This window comes from Eleginops maclovinus, chromosome 3 (assembly GCF_036324505.1).
Source record: "Eleginops maclovinus isolate JMC-PN-2008 ecotype Puerto Natales chromosome 3, JC_Emac_rtc_rv5, whole genome shotgun sequence".
Classification (NCBI taxonomy): Eukaryota; Metazoa; Chordata; class Actinopteri; order Perciformes; family Eleginopidae; genus Eleginops; species Eleginops maclovinus.
In genome coordinates this window covers 9,735,681-9,755,269 of record NC_086351.1, presented here as the reverse complement: position 1 = coordinate 9,755,269, position 19,589 = coordinate 9,735,681, and the positions used below count along the sequence as shown (strand labels likewise).

The 19,589-nt window shown below is 41.7% G+C and overlaps 2 protein-coding genes across 12 annotated transcripts; one reads left to right on the top strand and one right to left on the bottom strand.

The window, feature by feature from the left end:
- The first annotated feature begins 736 nt into the window (after nucleotides 1-736).
- On the top strand, nucleotides 737-4,681 carry foxj2 (forkhead box J2). The gene is given in 11 exon segments (XM_063879225.1): nucleotides 737-785; nucleotides 788-1,056; nucleotides 1,222-1,296; nucleotides 1,384-1,476; nucleotides 1,699-1,857; nucleotides 1,937-2,393; nucleotides 2,708-2,869; nucleotides 2,967-3,068; nucleotides 3,211-3,315; nucleotides 3,454-3,543; nucleotides 3,957-4,681. Coding segments are annotated over 11 exon segments (1,674 nt in total). The 3' UTR covers nucleotides 4,070-4,681.
- On the bottom strand, nucleotides 4,485-19,195 carry epn1a (epsin 1a). 11 transcript variants are annotated; one of them, XM_063879217.1, is made up of 13 exons: nucleotides 19,130-19,186; nucleotides 15,559-15,718; nucleotides 15,142-15,248; nucleotides 14,630-14,788; nucleotides 12,820-12,948; nucleotides 12,375-12,504; nucleotides 12,075-12,232; nucleotides 11,813-11,884; nucleotides 10,006-10,089; nucleotides 9,412-9,697; nucleotides 8,644-8,808; nucleotides 8,213-8,455; nucleotides 4,485-6,386 (listed from the first exon to the last, which is right to left on the bottom strand). In XM_063879217.1, exons 3-13 carry the CDS (start codon nucleotides 15,208-15,210, stop codon nucleotides 5,926-5,928), a joined length of 1,956 nt encoding a protein of 651 aa, XP_063735287.1. In that variant the 5' UTR covers nucleotides 15,211-15,248; nucleotides 15,559-15,718; nucleotides 19,130-19,186; the 3' UTR covers nucleotides 4,485-5,925. The 11 variants fall into 11 exon arrangements, with proteins under 11 accessions (XP_063735287.1, XP_063735291.1, XP_063735289.1 ...); XM_063879221.1 differs by having other exon boundaries at nucleotides 12,384-12,504; XM_063879219.1 differs by having other exon boundaries at nucleotides 15,142-15,243; nucleotides 19,130-19,184.
- Nucleotides 19,196-19,589: the final 394 nt, after the last annotated feature.

The following is a 19,589-nucleotide window of genomic DNA, read 5'->3' as shown; positions in this document are numbered from 1 at the left end:
TGTGTGAAATCCTGAGCGGTACCGTTTGAGTACAAACTGACTATTTATTAAAATCCTGGTGAGCCTACAGCTGGAGAAGTATCTAGTTCAAACCTGAGAAGCTGAAGAGGAGGGACCAGCTCAGAGAGGGGAGGTGCAAAGAGTGAGGTCACAAGTGGGAGGGACGTGTGACGTAATTCTGGTATAGCCAGAAAGGGAGGGGAAGGAGAGAGGGAAAGAAAAAGGAAGCTCTCCGATAAGTTTTTTTGGTGTGTATTTCTACAAAGTTACATAAACTTTCACAAACCAAAGGCATGACTGGCCGTGGGGGGATCAACTTGCTGAAGAGGGAGATCTGAAATAAGGGACGGACAGCAGATTGTCAGCAGTTGTGCACAGCTGATGACAACATCAAATATCAACACTTTTTAAGGCCTTGGGCCTCGACTGACCGAAAAGAGGTAAGCAAGTCATTCTTCTTCCTCACAAAATAGAAAGTATATGTGGAGTTGTCACACTTATATGCAGTTGTTTTCATGTATTTGCCTGTGAGTGGCTAGTTTCCACAGCAGCACAAAGTGTCTGAACTTGCAGAGTGGAAGTACAGGAACAGAGCGGTTGACAGTGTTACATCACAGGCAGAGAGAAATCTGATAAAGCATTTCTCAGTTTTTGTGTTTATAGCTAGTGTCCCAAGTAAAGGGAATTGTTGTTAAAATACCCTCTTCTGATCCTTCATACCCAAACAGAGAAAAAAATGTCCTCTGAACTGAACTCCAGTCTCACCAGTATCGACTGGCTGCCTCAGCTGGGATCAGCAGCCTGCGCTCAGGGAAAGAGAGAGGAGGAGGAGAGAGGGACAAGAAGAGAGACAGAGGGAGGGAGAGGGGAGACTTTCTCCCCACTCTGCCGGACCCCTCCCACTCTAACTACAAGGGGAAACCCCCTCACAGCTATGCCACTCTCATTGCCATGGCAATAGCAGCTGCACCTGAGAGGAAGTTGAGTTTGAATGACATCTACACCTGGATCAGTGACCTCTTCCCCTACTACAGCCGAGCTGGCCGCGGCTGGAAAGTAAGCTTGAATCTATAACAATAATGTATTACCTTCTTATTACAATGGTAATAACTATGGTACTACAGTTTAATGTGGTGGGTTTTGGGATTTGTTACACATTTTCATATGATTTGCATTACCAGCTGGTGCACCACTGACTTTATCATTTTGTCTCCCTGGCAGAACTCCATTCGGCATAATCTGTCCCTTAATAAATGCTTCAGGAAAGTTCCTCGACCACAGAGTGACCCCGGCAAGGTGAACTACTGATCAATCTAGATTCTGCATCATGTGAAATGGAGAAAGAAAAGAGTGTTAATTTGAAAACTTGTATTGTATTGACAGGGTTCCTATTGGACAATGGATGGACCTGCAGAGATCAATCAAGTGAGGGCGCCTAAACGTCCATACCCAGAGGAGGAAGAGGAGAGGCAGGACGTATGTTGTTAATATCACTCACCCTTCACATTGTTGTAAGAGATTAGTCAGCATTCACTTCCAATTTATTTAGGTGAGGACTGAAATCTCAAAACATGTTAAAAAAAGGTGTTTTGTATTTTATGTGTACCACCCTTTAACTTCAAGTAATGCCACGGTTACTTTCCTGCAGGAATGTATACCTTTTCCACCATTTCAATAGTCTTCACTGTGCTGTTACAGGTTCCTGTAGGGACACAAGCAGAGAGCAGAGCTTCTCCTCATCAACCTCCACCTCCATCCTCACACAGAGACCACCAGCTTCTTAACAAAGAGCCTCTGGGAGCCATCCAGCAGCAGCAGCCTCCCCACTTTGCCTCTCTTTCCCCACCCCCATGCAAGGTAGAATCACTTTTTCCCTTCTTTATCACAGTCAGGGTTGTTGCAGCGTTTCATCTAATATAATCTTTTATCTTCACAGCAACCATCACCCTACATGCCAAGCCCTGTGTCCACTCACTCTCTCCACAATCCATCTCCTGCTGCCCCTATGTCTTCTATTAGTTCCTTTCCACATCACCATCCACCTGGTCCAACTTTTACACCCCCTCCTGTCTCTGCTTCTCCTTTATCTGCTGCCAATATGTCTTCTCCTGCAGCTCATTCTTTCTCCAATGCCCCTTTGTCCTATCCTGCTAATTCAGTTTCTGCTCCCACTTTCACCTGCGCTCCTACCTCAGTGCCTGTTTGCACTGTGTCCGCCCCCCCTCACTCCTCTGCATGTGCTGTCCCTTCATCTGTTGCTGGTCCTCCTGTTGTCTCAGTGAACCCCCCCGAGCCTCAGCTGCTTTTCACCTTCGATGAGATGATCTTGCCAGACTTGTATGCGTCTTTCAAATCTATCTTCAAGACGATGCGGGACAGGGGTGGCTCACAGTGTAAGTACTATGTTTATCTATGCAGCACTTTGTAAGGAAACAAAAATATATACTGTATATTACAATTTACAAACCAGAAATACAGATTGCAATAATGTAATATTTGCTATGCTTTCATGTTCTGTATCAGGCCTCATTTAAATAATATTGTACTCCGTCAAAAGATTTTTTTTTAGAAATGAGTGACTGCTAAGTTAGGCAAAAGGTTTTCAGATAAAGGACCTCTGAGCCAAAATGGAAACCTTCAAATTGATTAAGCCCACATTATTCACATTAGCAGCGGTATAAGTGACTTATCTTTCTGTTATTTACAGCGGATGTTGGTCCACTGGCTCCTCTGAACAATGACACTACCCCACTTCACACTCCAACTCTGCTACCGTTATCTCCTCACGCTGCACCAACAGCAGCACCTCCACCTGCCGCACCTCCATCAGCTGCACACCCTCCTGAGACAGAGCGCATTCCACAATACAGTGAGTGCGACGTTACCTTACTAACCCCAGACATGCTTGAATTGCATTCAAAGCAGCACCAGTGCTTTCTAAAGTTTTCTTCCTTCTTCCACTTTAGCGGTTCCAGCTGACTGGTTCAGTAACCCTGATTCTCTGAAGGAGAGCGTCCGCATTGCCAGCAGTCTAGACTGGGCCAACATAGACCTCTCTGGTCACCCAGGTCTGTGCTGTTCACCAGAGTCTTAATAACATGCTGTTTCTCTTCTATATATATATGTGTGTATATTTAATAACAGCTTTGTCTCTCATAATAACGTGTTTTTGTTGTTGATTAAAGACTTTCTGTCCCATTCTGTCCCCAGACCTGCTGGAGGGCATGCGACAGGCGGAGCTCTGTGACTGGGCCTTGGACCCTACGCTCTTCACCTCCCTCTGTGACTCTCTGAACCGTTTCTTCACTCAGAAAGGCATGATTACCTCTGGGAGTAACTCCCCACTGGCCCTCGGGGTTCCTCACCCCCTACACGTCCCACCATTCACCTCCAATCCGCCTCCTACCCTCGCCAGTCTCACTCACCCATCACCCCTTCCTTACTCTCCCATAGTTCACCCCGTCAGCGGAGTGCAGCCCCCCCGGAGGGCTCCGCACATGCAGGGACAAAGACCTCAGTTCACACAACCTGCAAACACAACTGGTAAGAACTGGACATCATGGTTTCCTTTGAAATGTTTGTGGTAACTGAGGGGAATTCTATATGGTGCTTGAAAGGATAGGTTCACATACTGTCAAAATAAATAACTAGAAAATATTTTGTATTTGTTTCTTAATTCATTAACATTCAAATGCATTTCCAACTTTATTTGCTTGTTTAAATGTATGTCTGTACATTTTCCCATTTTCTTAACTTAAAGAAATCACATAAACCATAATATAAATTATGCATTTGACTATTTCTGTCCATGTTGTTTCTCCATTTTATTTGTTTCCCCTAATGGTAGATGCAGTCTATGATAAAGGAGAAGTTATTTAAACAGGAATAATCCTAACAATAGTGTTTTCATTTCCTTTTTGTTGTGTGCTAACTTAGTCCATGTTTCTGTCTCACAGCTGGGATGCAGCCTCAGTCTATGACGCCCCGACAGCGTCCTCCATTAAAGAATCTGCACAGCAACAGCGAGGAGATCCAGGACGACTTTGACTGGGATTCTCTGCTAGGTTGACCCGGACTGCCTGTTTGGACCAACCATTAAAACAGGAGTTTCAGAGAAATGTGGCTCTTTAGTCTTTACAGCCGTCTCCACTAAACTCTATGCAGGGGCTGCCTTACTTTTGTATCTTGAAGCTTCTCTGAGAGCAAGTTTGGGATCAAGTGTGTCACATTCGACTGAATGCTGTATTTTAAGGTTAAAATATTTGTACAATTGATTCACCTGTATTCAAATTCATAGCTGTTATAACTTGTGTCTATCTTTTTTCTGCAGGCACCTTAGATGCTTTTTGTTTCTGTTGGATGTAAGATTTTAAAACATTTTCATCAAAGAAAATAAACTGTAAATATATTCTTATCACATTATCTGCAGAAAATAAATACTTATGGGATGTTTGGATATTGACAATAAAGACATAACAAGCATGAAACAAGCCAAACACATAAAGTGTTTTTGTTTTATTTCGTAAATTCCTTTTGATTTTTTTTCCATTTTACTTTTCAAATGTGAATGTTCACAGTCATCACCACACAAAAGTCAACCTTACCCAATAAAAGATATTTTCTTGTTGATATAAAATAACAATTCATCAAACTAAATTAAAAGAACAGCATGGAGCATGTCGTCAAGTCCAAGTTTTTTCTTTCATTCATTGAAATAATTGTCTTTTTTTTTTAAAAGAAGCATCAGAACTCTCCCTCTCCGAAGGACAGGGATGAAACGGGTGGACAGTGTAGCTCTGGGACACCTGGACACCAGGGGTCCCATATGAAATGTGTGATTGGAAAAAACTAATGCTTCTGATTGACAAAAAATAAAGAGTGAAATATGATTGGCAGAGAAATGTGTGACCCTTATGATACCTCATTTGAAATCCCAACATTACACAGTATTAATACAAGTGACAATTTTTTAAAACAAAAATAATGGATGTCATTTCTTGCTTTCCGAGTCACTGAAATAAGAATGGAGACAGATATTGACACATACACAGAAACAGTCATTTGCACTATTGCATACTCACAAATGAGCATTCATATTCTCATTCACACCTTGCTACAAACACACACATTCAACAAACATCCCATCATTTCGCCCCTCAGACCACAGAAGTCAGAGCACTCTTTAGTTTTCTCCAATAATATGAAGGGAAAAATAAGCATTTGATTTAAATGGCATCACCATGTGATTTTCTTGTTTATTTGTTCCCAAAAATCGGAAACAAAATAAATTATATTTAATATTAAATTAAATTAAAAGTGAAAGAGTTGAAACAATTTGACCACACTGTGATTGAAATGCTAATCCAGGTTTTTCAGCCTGTTCATTAAAAATCATCCTTCATGCACATTTTTCATTTCAGTGATTCAGTGTTTAACGTCATTCTAGAGAGAGAAGAGGAAGAGGCAGTACGACAGTTTCTCTGTTCAGTTTGTTAGTGGCTATGTCTGCCCCCGCCCCCCCAGCTTTCTCTCAGTGCAGTAATATGACAACAGAGTGATACTACTGAAAAAGCCTTCTGCTCTCACAGACTTACCTTCATCTCAAGACAGGACTGAAAATAACACAACATGAAGAACGGTACAGAACAGGATTAAAACAAAAATAAATAGATCTCTATTTCCCGCCCACAAACAACCCATACTGAAATGAAAGGAACTAAATGTGGAAAATTATTCTGAAATGAAATAATGCTTTTGAAGGAAAAGATAAACATAATTTTTAAATTTTTAGTTTTTTTCTTTAAATATAGAGATGTACACATTTTTCTTTTTGGACACAAACTGTGTTGGGGGGGGTGAATGAAGGGGGCAGCAGGTACGACAGGGGAGGTTGAAACTGGTGAGCACAGTAGTGGTGACACTTCCTCAAAGAAGGAAAGGGTTGGTGCTCGCTCCCGTCGTTCCTCCGCCTCCCACTGATCCTCCTGCCCCCATCACTCCGGATCCACTTGGCCCACCCAAAATCAGCTGAGGAGGTGGTGCGCCTCCGTGCCCCATCAAAACCGAGCCTGGGGGTGCCATAGGCGAGAGGCTGCTGAAGGGCATGCCCATGGGGCTGGCCTGCATCATGCCCAGGCCCATCCCTGGACCCCCCATACCCATACTCATTGGCCCCATGCCCATTCCTGGCTGCACCATGCTCAGCATGGGGTTGGGAGGCACGGGGCTGGAGCGGAGGCTCAGACCAAGTGAGGAGGGCTGAGGTGAGATGGAGCTCATGGGGGGAGCCACGCCAAAGGGGTTGGAGGAGGCAGGTATTGGAGAAACCCCCCGACTGGAAATGGTGCTGCCTGGAGTCACTGCCATGCCAGGAGCAGGAGATGAGCCTGAGGGTCCGAGGAGACGGTGACATCATGCCGTTACATTTTGTTCAACACTTTTCAGATACCTTTTTAATCCATGCCATGTTTTTATATTTGAAAACATGACTGGTATTTAATCTGCAACCCTTTTATATGATAGATTTGGATTTTAATAACCAAATTGCTAAATATGAAATAGTTTAAAATGTACTTTTCTCAATTAGGTTAATATGTTAGTGTCACATAATAGGACATTAAACAGGTGTCACTTTGTGTTAAATGTTTTCTCTTGATGTTGGATCATGAAAATACATTAAGAATATTTTATTAGGAGTGGGAGCACAGCTGAAGATTTCAAATTAACACATTGTGTCAGAAAAGGCTATCTGACAATGCACTTTTCATGAACAGGGTTAGAGTGTCTGTCTGTCCGTCTGTCCGTCTACCAGTGGCGAACACTGTCTATCAGAATTGGACCTATATATATATATATAGCATACACTTTAAGTAAAGTGAAGTACAGTGCATACATTTTCAGTATATGCCCATGGGAACAAACCCACATCCTCAACATTGTTAGTGCCATGCAAAGCAGATTATATCCCTTCACAGAACTAAAGTACGCTTTAAAAATCACGTTTTCTAGAATCAGAATTGACATTTATGAAATAAAAAAGGCACATATTTTTTGTATTAAATAAAAAGACAGACTGAAGCCAATCCTGAAAACTCACCACATGTGAAAAGGTGACAAGTTGAAAACCCAACCCCTGAGATTTTTGAAGTACTAACATGTAAACTACGCATTCTGGTACACTCGGAGAAGAAAAGAAATACCTATTATTACCCAACATATTCAATAACATTTAATGCCATTTATCTATTGTTGCTGACAGCTGAACCTGCTGCTCCTCAGAGAGAGAAGAGGAGAGCGGCTGTGTAAATTACTTGAAATTGTGGTAAGGGTAGATAGCCCCCATTGTCCTGTGGGTCAAAATGAAAGACAGCCTACACATTTTGTAAATCACATGGATGTATAAAGAGTAGTTCTACTGCAAAGTTATTTTCCGTAGGGACTTGCAGCAACATGCCATAATCTTGATTCTGATTGGCCAGAAGACACGAGAAGCATCAGCAGAGATGTTTTATTGAGAAGATGATCACGTGAGCAGTTTTACAAAGCGTTTCTGTTCTCCGAGATTTCCAGTCAAACGGCTACTGCACGCGCAGCAACTGGCCTTCAAAATAAAAGTGGCTTTCAAAATATATATTTTTCTCCGTGACTTTTTTTTTCACTTGCATATCTGCGATCCACTCAAAATGGGTTCACGACCCACCAGTTGAGAACCACTGTTCTAGAATACCCTGGATCGGTGGGAAAATCTAAAAGAATACGCCCATTGACTACAAATCAATATATGATCGGTTGAACAAATTGTCAATCCAAACGTACGCTCTCATTCGCTTAAGGGCCAGGGCATTCTATCAAGGATATAGAATACCATGGCTGAAAGATATTCTTCCCAGAGACCCAGAAAAATATCTGATTGGTTGCATTTTTTTTTTAAAACTATACCCCTCAAATGCATAGTGCATGGACCGAGAAAGACAAACAAATCAACGTAACACTGAAATATTACAGATCAACAACACAGATACCATTCTCAGCTAATTACATTTGATCTGTATCATTCATTTGATTTCCTTTTTTTTAATCTGAGGGTTTCAGGGTGTTCTCTGAATACCTGACGGTTCACCACTGCTGTCTACAAAAGTATTGTTGAGCTTAATACGTTTGCTTTTTGCTCTTCTCTCAGGTTACACACAGATATAGATGAGCTGTCACTAACCTGTGTTCTGGAGGAAGGGGTTATGTGCTGAAGAGGAAGAGATGGAAGGGGGCGGCGGCTGTTTGGGTTTGGGTTTAGATGAAACCAGAGAATCGAGATCCACCAGTGCTGCGTTGGGGCCGAGGAAGGACTCGGGAGTCTTACGAACAGGAAGTGAAGACCCAAGAGATGACAGGTCAAAGGGCACCGGGGAGCCTGTACTGTCACAGCCTGTTGCCGGGGACCCTCGTCGCTCCGGGTCTCCTGAGGAGAATAGAAACAGTAAACCAGGATACAAGCCAAATCTTTCTTTGCTTATAATATCACCACAGATTATATAAGAGACACTAGAGGAGGATGAAATGTAGGACAAGACAGCTGTGTGCATGCAGGTATAATGTGTGTGTGATCCCTGCACCGATCCCTCAGTGTAGCTTTCAGTGTGAATGTACCTGTGCCGTTTGTGTGTTTGGCGGTGCCACTCCAGATGTCGGAGGTTATAAGGTCAGAGGCAGGGAGAGCCCCTTCCCCTGCCCAGGGGTCTACGGGCCCCCCCGAGGAGGATGTGCTGAGTGGCACCGGGGGGCCCCAGGGGTCGGCACTTGGGGGGGTCACAGCTACAGGGGAGGGGAGGAGACGCAGGGGAGGGGAGGGTTAACACAACACCTTACAGGTACATACACAATCAGGAGGGAGTAGGAAGCTGGGCTAGGTTCCAACACTGTTGCTTCTCTCCTTTACCCTCTGCAGTGCCACTAACGTGACAGCAGAGTTTCTGCAGGCGTACACCGTGTTACTGTCACCTTTTTACTATCTGACGCTCAGTGGAGGTAAAGGAGAGATACTAAGCAGCTACCCCACACATTAAAGAGGCACAACAGGGTGAGAGAAGAGACAGCCACAGTCAGTCCTGAGTAGAAACAAGAGGATAAAAATCCCTGGTTTAGACACAGAGGGAGAATGGATTTAGCATGCTTGCTTTCGTCATTACACACTGAAAGCATGTGAAAGTATGAGAAGATATGACAGCATGATGACATGACTACAGTACAGGCTGTAATGCAGACAGGAAATGGAACAGTAGAGTGAAGAGGAGTAAAGGTTGAGAGGTCTTCACATCCTCTTTTTCCCACAGAGCAGGACACACTTCTCCTCTGACACTCAGCCAAGAGTTCACATTTCCAGTAAGCTGCGGAGTGACGAGTGAGGTAGCTGCTTACCTGAGCTGGCCCAGGGGTCCACGTTGTTAACTCTGTTGGACGTCTCTCCCCAGGGGTCTGGGGGAGGGGCTATATTAGGTGGAGCTCCCCCACCCCAGGGGTCAGAGCTTGTAGGGGATGTGGGTGACGTAACCCCCCAAGGGTCTGCAGGAGCAGCAGCGCCCCACGGACCTGAGGCAGCAGGTGCAGGAATCGAGGGTGGAGGGGAGGAGCCTGCAGAGCCCACAGGGGCGGCAGCACCCGCGGCCCCCCAAGGGTCAACGGCACTCAGCTCCATCAGAGAGCCCTGTGCCGAGAATATCGATTAATGCTCCTAAAGCTGTATTCAGATCTAAGGAAACATTCAACCCACGGTGCAGAGGTTAGAGGACGAGGAAGTTCACAAAGCGGAGATGTCAAAGGAGACAGAGAACTGCAGATCAAATCACCGCTGCTTTTTAAAACTACTTTATGCTTTAATCCTAGGGGTGCTCACCTCAAGGGACGGACTAGACCACCATTAACACAACACAATCATTTTGGGGAACTGAGAGACACAGAGAGAGGGGGTGGTGAAAGGCGAGTGATAGAGGTACAGACACATGGTACACACACCTCCTCAGGCTTCGTCTTTTCCCTTCTGCTCTCCTCAAGGGCCATCTGCAGTCTCAGGTCGTCTCCTCTGCGCAGTCGCTCTTCCTGCCAATCACACACACTGGGATGTCAGATACCTGAGACACGCAACCTTTGAAAGCACACCACAGGAACAGCCTTAAGATCAGTCTAGTATTCCAAGGTTTAATTGGAACTGAACACTTTTAATCACCATCTACAGTCAAAAGAGAATTAATACAAATCAACCAATCCTTGAATTTGTAGAGTTTGCAATTTTGTCTGATTCTCACAGTATTTCAGCAAATCAGACACAAGCTAGTTTCAAAGGACTGCTGTCAATAGACAACCTAAACAAAAATTGAGCACAGATAAACTGTCTGGAAATGTTTAGACAAGGAGAGGCTATCCTTTTCATAAACAGTATACTGACTTTTTAACCAACATCAGCAATAAAGGGGAAAGACAAAGACAGCCGTAGTTAATTTGCTTGTTGACAAGTTGTCCTTTTGAATACTGGTTTTAGTTTCTCCATCCTGCTTTTGGATCACTTGCTTAGACTGCTGTGCGTAAAAGAACAGGAAGTAGTCTTTTAGCATTGCCCAGTCGAGCTACTCTGACATCCAGCCTACCTGGAGTACATTAAAATAAAAGAGATCAACCAACACAAATCTCACAGATCGCCAGAGGACGTTACCTCCTAATTCAACCTTTGTTCCTATCTATAGCAAAGAGTGACTCTTACACAGCAGCACAGTGATGCATCACCTGCTATACAGCTGAGTAAGTCTTATGCTTAACGCACTTGGCAAAAAAAAGTGTAATCCTTAGGACCCTGCTTTAGCTATGGTGCAGTAGGTGCAGGACTCTAACCACTAGAATACAAAAAGCTAACAGATTTTGGTACCACTTTACAATAAGTCTACCCTTATAAAGGGTTTATGAATAGTTTGTAATTAATTGATTAATTAGGTTGTGAACACTTTAAAATCCATTAATCAGCTTTTATAAGACAAGAGATAAAATCAAGATGGATGTGGGGCGAATCAACTCGGTGAACAACAGATACCAAGGATGTTGGCTGATGAAGAAGACGGAGTAAGCTAGGTAGCCAATATAAGGCTAAGTCATCTTGCCAAATAGTGAGCCTGTGTTGATGTATGAAAACTATGATAGAACTGGTTTATAAATGGTTTTTATCCATTTATAAAGTGTTTACAACCTAATTAATACCCTAATTATAAAACCTTTATAGTCCTTTACAAGGGTAGTCTTATCATAAAGTGCTACCCACATTTTTACCTCAGTCAACATCGTACAAGCAAGTTAGAACAGCAGGAGACAGGGGTAACAGTTTAGGTAAAGAGTGCATTTAAAAACAAGAGTATAATTGAAAGCATGCTATCAGAGATGGTGACGGAGGGGGGAAGAGTAATCGATACTTTTGAACCACTCAGTGTTTAATTCAGTAAGTTAGGACAAATATTTGCCAATGCCATGCATAATCAACAAGAAAATAGCGACAATCAATTCTTTGGGGGCTGTCTTTTGACAACAATTAAAAAGCAAGCTTTATAGTTGTGCAGAATTGAAAATAACTGGACAGCAAACTAAGTGATCACGACCAAATGACTGCATTTTGATGAAAATATATATCTTGAAGAAAAATGACACATGACAAATATGAGCAGAAATTAATTTTCTTAATTGATCAATACTTGATGTGTTATTCAGAAATTCCAATTGACAGAAAGACAGATAGTTGGTGACTGGGCACCCAGTCAGCTGGGCAGTCAGCTCTGCCCCTGACCTTTTGTGAAGCCTCTTTGCTGAGTGTGATAGCATAGCGAAGCTCTGCGTCCTCCAGAGGGTCCTTGTTAGTCTGGGGGAGGTCAGGCATTACAGGGTGAGAGCAAAGCTAGGTGTGTGCAGTGAATAGTATGGGTAATATCCCTCTGTGTACACAGGTGCTGAAACAGACTGTACAAACGGCAGACTCTGCTGGGGTTAGTCACAGTAATGCTTGAATCCTTATCTCAGAGGGCTCTAACTCTGTGTCTGCTTTGTGTTACCTGCTCTGCCTCTTCTTTACTCATGGCCAGAGCCAACTGGAGTTGCAGATCTTCCTCTCCAGTGCTCTGGGGCCAAGCCTGCTCAGGGTCTGCCCCCCCAGAGTGGGAGCCCACTGACAGGCTGCCCCCCAGGCTGGGTGCTGAGGGAGCTGAGGAGGCTGCAACAGAGACAAATCAGAATATGCATGAATGAGAGCTTGTTTCAGGTTATCAACTTCCCAGAGCTAAAGGCCTGCGACGCTGTGTAATACTTTCACTTTGAGCATTGGTTGAATCTTTTAAGACATCTATTTTAAGTACCAATCTCACCACTGGAGGTTTGTGCCATCTTTTCTTTGGTTTTGAGGGCGTGGATCCTCTCCTCTCTTAGTCTCTCTTCATCTTTCAGCAGTGTCACCAGCTGTTTGGCTTTCTCTCTAACATTTACCCCCTGGAAAAAATACATTCATTAGCAATATATTATATCCTGCTAATGAAGTGTATTGTTCTACAAAAACATACAGCTGTACACTTCAGCGTTAGTGCTAAAGCATGTTAGTTCAAGGTTTCATGTACCAACTTCCCATAAACTGTACTGGCTGGCTTTGTTTGCACAAGAGGTCAGAAACTCATTGTAAAATGCCCTTGAATTACACACAAGCGGCATGTTTGAAAAAGCATGTCGGCATTCCACAAAAGGTGGAACTTAGTCGCTAATCACTTCAACTATCTATGCAGCTTTGTGGGCGTGGGTGCGTTTGTGTACCTGGTCTTTTCCGTCTCTGTCTATGTACTGGAAATCCTTGAGGGTCTGGACTGCGTATATGTTCTCTCGGCACTGTTGGGCGACACGTTCTGAACCCGTCTTGATCAGGTACTCCATAAGAGTCATAGCCTGGTGAGAATAAAAGCACAACCAATTGAACAACTGTAAAAAAAAAAAAAGGGACTTTAATTCCGTTTTTTAGATTCAACATTCATTCACACACTAATAACACACAAATAAAAACGCACACAATTCAAAATAATTCATACATTTCATAAAACCAAAAATATATGGAATGGGTCTCAAATCACTCTCCCGTTTACTCATTGAATATTCATACAATTAACTCTCAATGGTTTACTCTGTAGGGAGCAAATAATTGCGATTTAAGATGCTCATTCTGAATCATCAAGGACAAATGTACTGTTGTAACTTAATAGCTTACAGTTATAAGATTAATGATTTAATCTGTTTATTGATTTAATGCATAGAAAGCTGCTAAAGGTTGTATTACTATTTACAGTTAAAAGGAGAGTTAGAAATCATTATATTTTGTTGTATTCTATCTGATTGATATTGATTTGAGATATGTTTTCTGTTCTATTGCCTAACAAAGGGTTAAGAAACTGAACTACCAGAATGCTTAGCGGCTAAAACTAAACAAGAGTTACGCGGGTTTTCCTTGGGATGAAAGTAGTGCCGCGTATACGAAGAAATGTGCACAGTCCTGACAGAGGTTGAGGCTACACTAAACTCTAGGCCTCTGACCTTTGTGCATAATGAAGTGGATGAGCCACAGCCACTGACTCCAGCTCACTTCCTGGTGGGTAAACGACTGACCTCTCTACCACCCAAGCCATTCCCAGCTGAAACACAGCACCCAACTGCTAACAAGGCAGAGATCACATGAAGATGGAAGTACAGGCAGAGACTCACAACCAGCTTCTGGAATGCCTGGCGCAAAGATTACATACTAGACTTGAAGTCAGCACACCGCTGTGACACACCGACAACCACCCCACTGAAAGTGGGTGACGTCGTACTCATTGGAGAAGATCACACACCCAGACAAACCTGGAAACTGGGAAGAATCAAAGAACTGTTTCCAGGCCGAGATGGTCTTGTTAGGTCCTGCTCAGTTCGCACTACATCAGGGACTTTGTTGAGGAGACCTATTCAGTTACTGTATTGTCTGGAGATTTAGATGACCAGAGTAGTTCATCGGGGGGAGAATGTTGTAACTTAATAGCTTACAGTTATAAGATTAATGATTTAATCTGTTTATTGATTTAATGCATAGAAAGCTGCTAAAGGTTGTATTACTATTTGCAGTTAAAAGGAGAGTTAGAAATCATTATATTTTGTTGTATTCTATCTGATTGATATTGATTTGAGATATGTTTTCTGTTCTATTGCCTAACAAAGGGTTAAGAAACTGAACTACCAGAATGCTTAGCGGCTAAAACTAAACAAGAGTTACGCGCGTTTTCCTGGGGATGAAAGTAGTGCCGCGTATACGAAAAATGACTAGTAAATACATGGAGCTGTTGATTATATGTTTTGTGGTGTTTGCTGAACGTGTAATGGTCGCTACTGATTTCTCTACATAAAGAAGCCTTTGTTTTCATATCCGACGTCCTGCTGTTTATTTTGGAGGTAGTTAATCTACATGTACTGTTGCAAAATTACAGAAAAACAAGATTTGATCAAAGGCAAAATATAAAGTTATTATTATGTGTGTTTATTATGGTACATGTACTGGTGACATATTGCCCCACAGTTATATCCAACAGCACAAACAAACACAAACCTTGTACACATGTCTCCAGTTCTTGCCGTGGTCATTGAGGCGCTTCCACACCATGCTCATGATTTCCGAGAAGGCCACAACATTGTAGGTCAGGTCAGCAATCTCTGACATCAGAGAGCTGCTGGGGCCCCAGGGGTCATTGGACGTTGCCTCTCTAACCTGCAGCACAGCAAAACAGCAAGGGACAAACTTCCAACTATCCTCCATCCGAACTGTCGTGATAAGAATCATTTTGAGCGAATGCTTTGTGATGATATGTGACAATGGTCCACAGTGTTCCCAGTATCAATACAAACTCAGTCACGTTACAAGCCGGAAAGAGGCAAACTAATGAACGGATATATGATTAGGTTAGCTAATATTATGAATAATAAGTGGAAAGAGGGCGCATGTTGCTTTGCTCACATGTGCTGTAGAGATAAACAGATTAGCCTACATTTCAGCAATGGACATATGTGGGATGTGGGTGTGAGAAAGAAGAAGACGATCAGATAAGCAGAAAGACACACAACCTTGATTTCAGCCTCTGAATAGTTGTGGACGATGTTCTTTACTTGTCGCCGTAGCGATGAGGTCGACATGGCAACGGTCTGGCCGTCGAGTCCTGTTGCAATCTGAACTGCGGATGGAGAAGAGGGGTTGTAAAATATAGTTAATACAAAACAAACAGGCTAGGAACATTGTTATTTCAAGGTGCAAAATAGGCTTCGTTAAAAGAGTCAACTCAAATTTTAAAAAAAAGATTGCAAGAAGAGAAAGAGTCAAAAAGACTGGAGAGGATGTATGCAAGTACAAGAGTCTGGATAAAAGATGGTCGTCCTTGAGAAGAACAATCAGAGTGTGAAAGAGGGTGTCTATAGCAGATAAATCTGAAACCATGTTACTGCTGGTGTCAATAGAGGAAGTGAGAGAGCGAGCGTCATGCACACCTGTTACACAAGAATGATGCAGAATAAGGGTCTCTCCTGTTGCTTTGTTTTGTTGTTCTGGCTTGTGAGCCACTCATTCACAGAGTGCTATGTCTCAGTTTGTCTCTTTCTTCCCGTGACAACATTGGGTCCCAAAACCTCGGGCGTAGGGAGATGAAAACTAAGGAGCAAGATTGAGATTATCATTAAAAAAAAGAACCGACACATGCTGAGATTATCACTCCAACAAACAAACAGACTAGAGCAAGCTTAAACGTTATGCTAGGTCTGACTCCAAAGAAAGCATTCGAAAAGATGAGGACAAAGCAGATATTCAGCTACACAATCACAGGACTTGTTGCTGATGCACACATGACTGACAGTCAGAGATACGCCATACTAGTTATATACCTTATCTTATTTAGTAAAGCCAAGTCATAAAACCCTTTTTCATTCTCCAAAGAATAAGAGTTATTGCTGTTCCTTAACCGATAAGACACAGAAAGGGCAAAATGTGTTGTTCAATAAACGTTAATAACATCAGTTGCAGCATTCGGACTCACAAGAAGCCACACGTTTTGGGATAAGGACCAAAAGTTCAAGTGTTGAATAAATATTGTACTTGTGAACAGATATTGAAATTGGAACTCTTCTGTATGCTAGATAAAAACAGGATCCATTTATTCATTTCAGGTGATTATGTTCCTTATCATTAGACAGATTAAAGTCCCAAAAGTGTTGGTAAAGACAAACATGTCATAAAAGTATCGCAATACTTGAATATAAATAATACTTCAGCTTCAAATATGTGTGCAAGGTATCTCAGAAGTGTAAAACTTTTTTTTAAAAACTTATTTCAGCCATTCACAAAAGGAAGAGTATGGTGATCATGTTAACCAGCAAAACATGTGATCATCAATTCAAAAACACACTGTCTGATGCAATCAAATCATGGTTTCTGTTGTGCCATACCGGTGGCACGATCTCAATTTGACATAAACATTATGAAACCATCCTGTCGGCTGCTGGTCAAGTAATGGCATGCGGAGACTGATTTCATGGCACAATATTAAATCCCACTGTACCTACTGAGCATTGTTTGAATTTGATTGCTTACGCTGCAAGCTGAAACACTGTTGCTGACCACAAGCATCCTTTCATTCCCGCAATCTGCATTTCCTCACCAAATAGATACCATCATTTCTGGCAATGACACAAAGCAAACAATTCATCTACAGGCATACGTTTGCTGGCAATATATATATAAAAGCTTTACATGTATCTTTTAAGACCTAACTTTAAACGTTATCTATCCTGTAATAAAATAAAATGAAATCTAGTCATTATCCAGGTATTCTTCTGCCTCTTAAAAGAATGAACCATAATTATGTCAAAGCTTGAGTTTAGACGTACTCTATGAGAGCACACACAGGAGGAGCAGTTTGAGCAAGTTCAGCAAAAGACATTAAAGATAACTTTCAAAGACAGTGCATGGCCAGTCCCTCATATCTCAAGGACCAAAGGCAGCAGGAAGGCAAAACCCTTTTTGCTAAAGAAGATGAAAAGTTCAACACACCCACTGCATGAATATTCCCTGAAACCAAGTAAATGAACACCGGTGGGAATTGGAAACCAAGAAACTATGCTTCTGTTCCAATTTCCCTAGCCTCAAACAGGACTCATGCATACAAGTATATATTCCTCAAGAGGGAAGCATGCAGACTGACACACCATGCAATCTGATGCTCATGAAAACATTCAAACTTTTACACTCTAGCTTTGTCTATGTCTATGGACTTTTTTAAACACCCAGTCTGAGCATCTTAACAACAAGAATAACAAATGTAGGGAATATATGCATTTGTTCAGGTTTAAATATACTTTGGTAAAGCAATGGTGAACTAGACACAACTTTGGTGTATACTTGTACAGTTGTTTTAAATAAGCCTGACACATATAGGTTGTCTGTGTTTACATTTCCAGGCCAGACAAATATGAGACCATGTTGCACAACTGAACCTAATTCAACTATTGCAAAATCCAGTTCAGAGACTCCTGAAGCTCTGTACCAAAGTTCAGACACTAACTAATCGTTGATAAGAGGCATAACAACATGCCATTTGTATCTCAAGTTGTTTTAAATATCTCCACAATATCTAACACTATGAGAAGGAAGGTTTAATTTACATTGTTTATATGTTGTTGCTTTGAAACACACAATCATCTTATCTTCTACTTTGAATTGTCTTGTCTGATTTACATGTTGGAGTAAATGCCCATTCAACGTTATCATGTTACCTCTGACAGGCTTGAATGTATATTCAAGGCAGAAATTGAGTAGAAGACAGAAAACACCAGAAAACTGCCAGTCTGCTGCAACATTCAGTTCATAAATAAAGGCTGAATTAATTTCTTACAATGCACTGAAACGTTTTTGTTGTTTTGTATACCTGTATTTTGATATTTTAGCTTTTGTTAATACTTTAATTTGAGTTCTGTTCTTCTGCTCTTATTTCTTGGGGGGTGGGGGGGTCAAGCATTTTGAACTGTCTTGTTGCTGATATGGGCTGAATAAACTTGCCTCGCCTTCAGACCAACAGATGCCCCATTTAGATCAGTACTATGTTGAGCTTAAACATGTTAATAACACAGCCTTGTGATGTTATACTCTCCGCCCTCAAATGTGCAGGCAAAGTGTTTCTGGACTTTAGACATTGGTATTTCCACAGCGGCTGAACACATGTATACCATTAAGGTTCAATCTCCCTTTGAATATAGTAATGATCCCAAACTTGAGCTTCCTTAGTCCCCCTGTCACTTGTATACACTAGACGTTATCCACACCCAGTTAGCCAGTACACTGATAACGTTAACAGCCGTTACCCATGTAACGTTAAGCAATCAGTCTGTCAACTGACAAAGTGCTAGCTCTATAGCAAGCATTAACTTACTGTTAGACAGAGTGGGGACCATGACATTATACAACACTGTTACCAAAAGCTTCGTGAGTATTATCTGTCAGAAAAAAATGTATGCGAAAGACAAGTTTACGAGCAATTACTAAAGCTAATAAGCCAATAAACACTGTCCTACATGTAATTTAACTGTTTGCTTTTATTATTCACTTAGCAGGCAAACTCTTTCATTCTCACACCTTCCGAAACATTTAGCTAACACTTTGACACCAGAGGTTTGGGTAAAGTCTGAGTAAAGTGTAGACAGAGGTACAGAAGGGTGTATCAAGGTACGAGTTGACAGACAAACCAACGCGAAATGAAAGGTGATATTGTCCACATAACCCTAAATCACTACCGACTAGGAAAGGGCGGTTAGTTTACCTGTCAGCTTTACTGATAAAAGAAATCACTTGCTGCTGCTGCTATGAAAGATTAGCCAGCTAGTAAGCTAGCAGTTAGCTAGCTAGCTGCTGCTAGAGAGTTCGCAACATGATTGCTAGACTGTACAAGCTTTAATCAAGGACACGTCCTGCTTTGGGACAGTGTTTAATATACACGTTGAAATCACAAGCCAAAACGCCAAAAAATACGGAAGACCGACCAAAATAAAAAAATAAAATCAAGTGTGTACTGACCCTGTTGTAGCTTGAATGTACGAGGAGATGGCCGAATTTCCGCTTCCGTTCTCGGCTACAGGAAAGACCGCACCCCCTGTAGCTTTGTTTTCCTTGGATGGTAGTAGAATACTCATGAATAATTAATGTATTTTTTTACTGCCAGAATTCTTGTCCTAAATGAAATTAATACAACATAAAGATTTGGTTATTTTTTTAAAATATTTTTTTATTTGGTTTAATTATTTTCATTTGAACTATTTTATACTTGGGACATCCTCTAAAACAAGACCTACAAAATAATTACCAGACTATCAAAACGATTGCCTTTGCAGCAACGCAAAAATGTATACATGAATATAACAAAGGCATTTTCAGTGGTACTCACAATATAATACCACAGTCAAATAAGTCTCAAAAAAGTAAAAATGGTGTTGCTTATTCCTATCAAAATCAGAATGAGTTCTTATTTATCCCAATG

What these genes read in the sequence shown, in the direction of transcription:
- epn1a (XM_063879213.1), bottom strand. Translation starts at nt 14,860, where the DNA reads ATGATTCTTATCACGACAGTTCGGATGGAGGATAGTTGGAAGTTTGTC. An exon ending in AACCTCCAGTGGTGAGATTG is followed by an intron (nt 12,233 to 12,374) that starts GTACTTAAAATA and finishes TCTCTGTTGCAG; the next exon opens with CCTCCTCAGCTCCCTCAGCA. An exon ending in GGACCCCTGGGCCAGCTCAG is followed by an intron (nt 8,809 to 9,411) that starts GTAAGCAGCTAC and finishes CCTCCCCTGTAG; the next exon opens with CTGTGACCCCCCCAAGTGCC.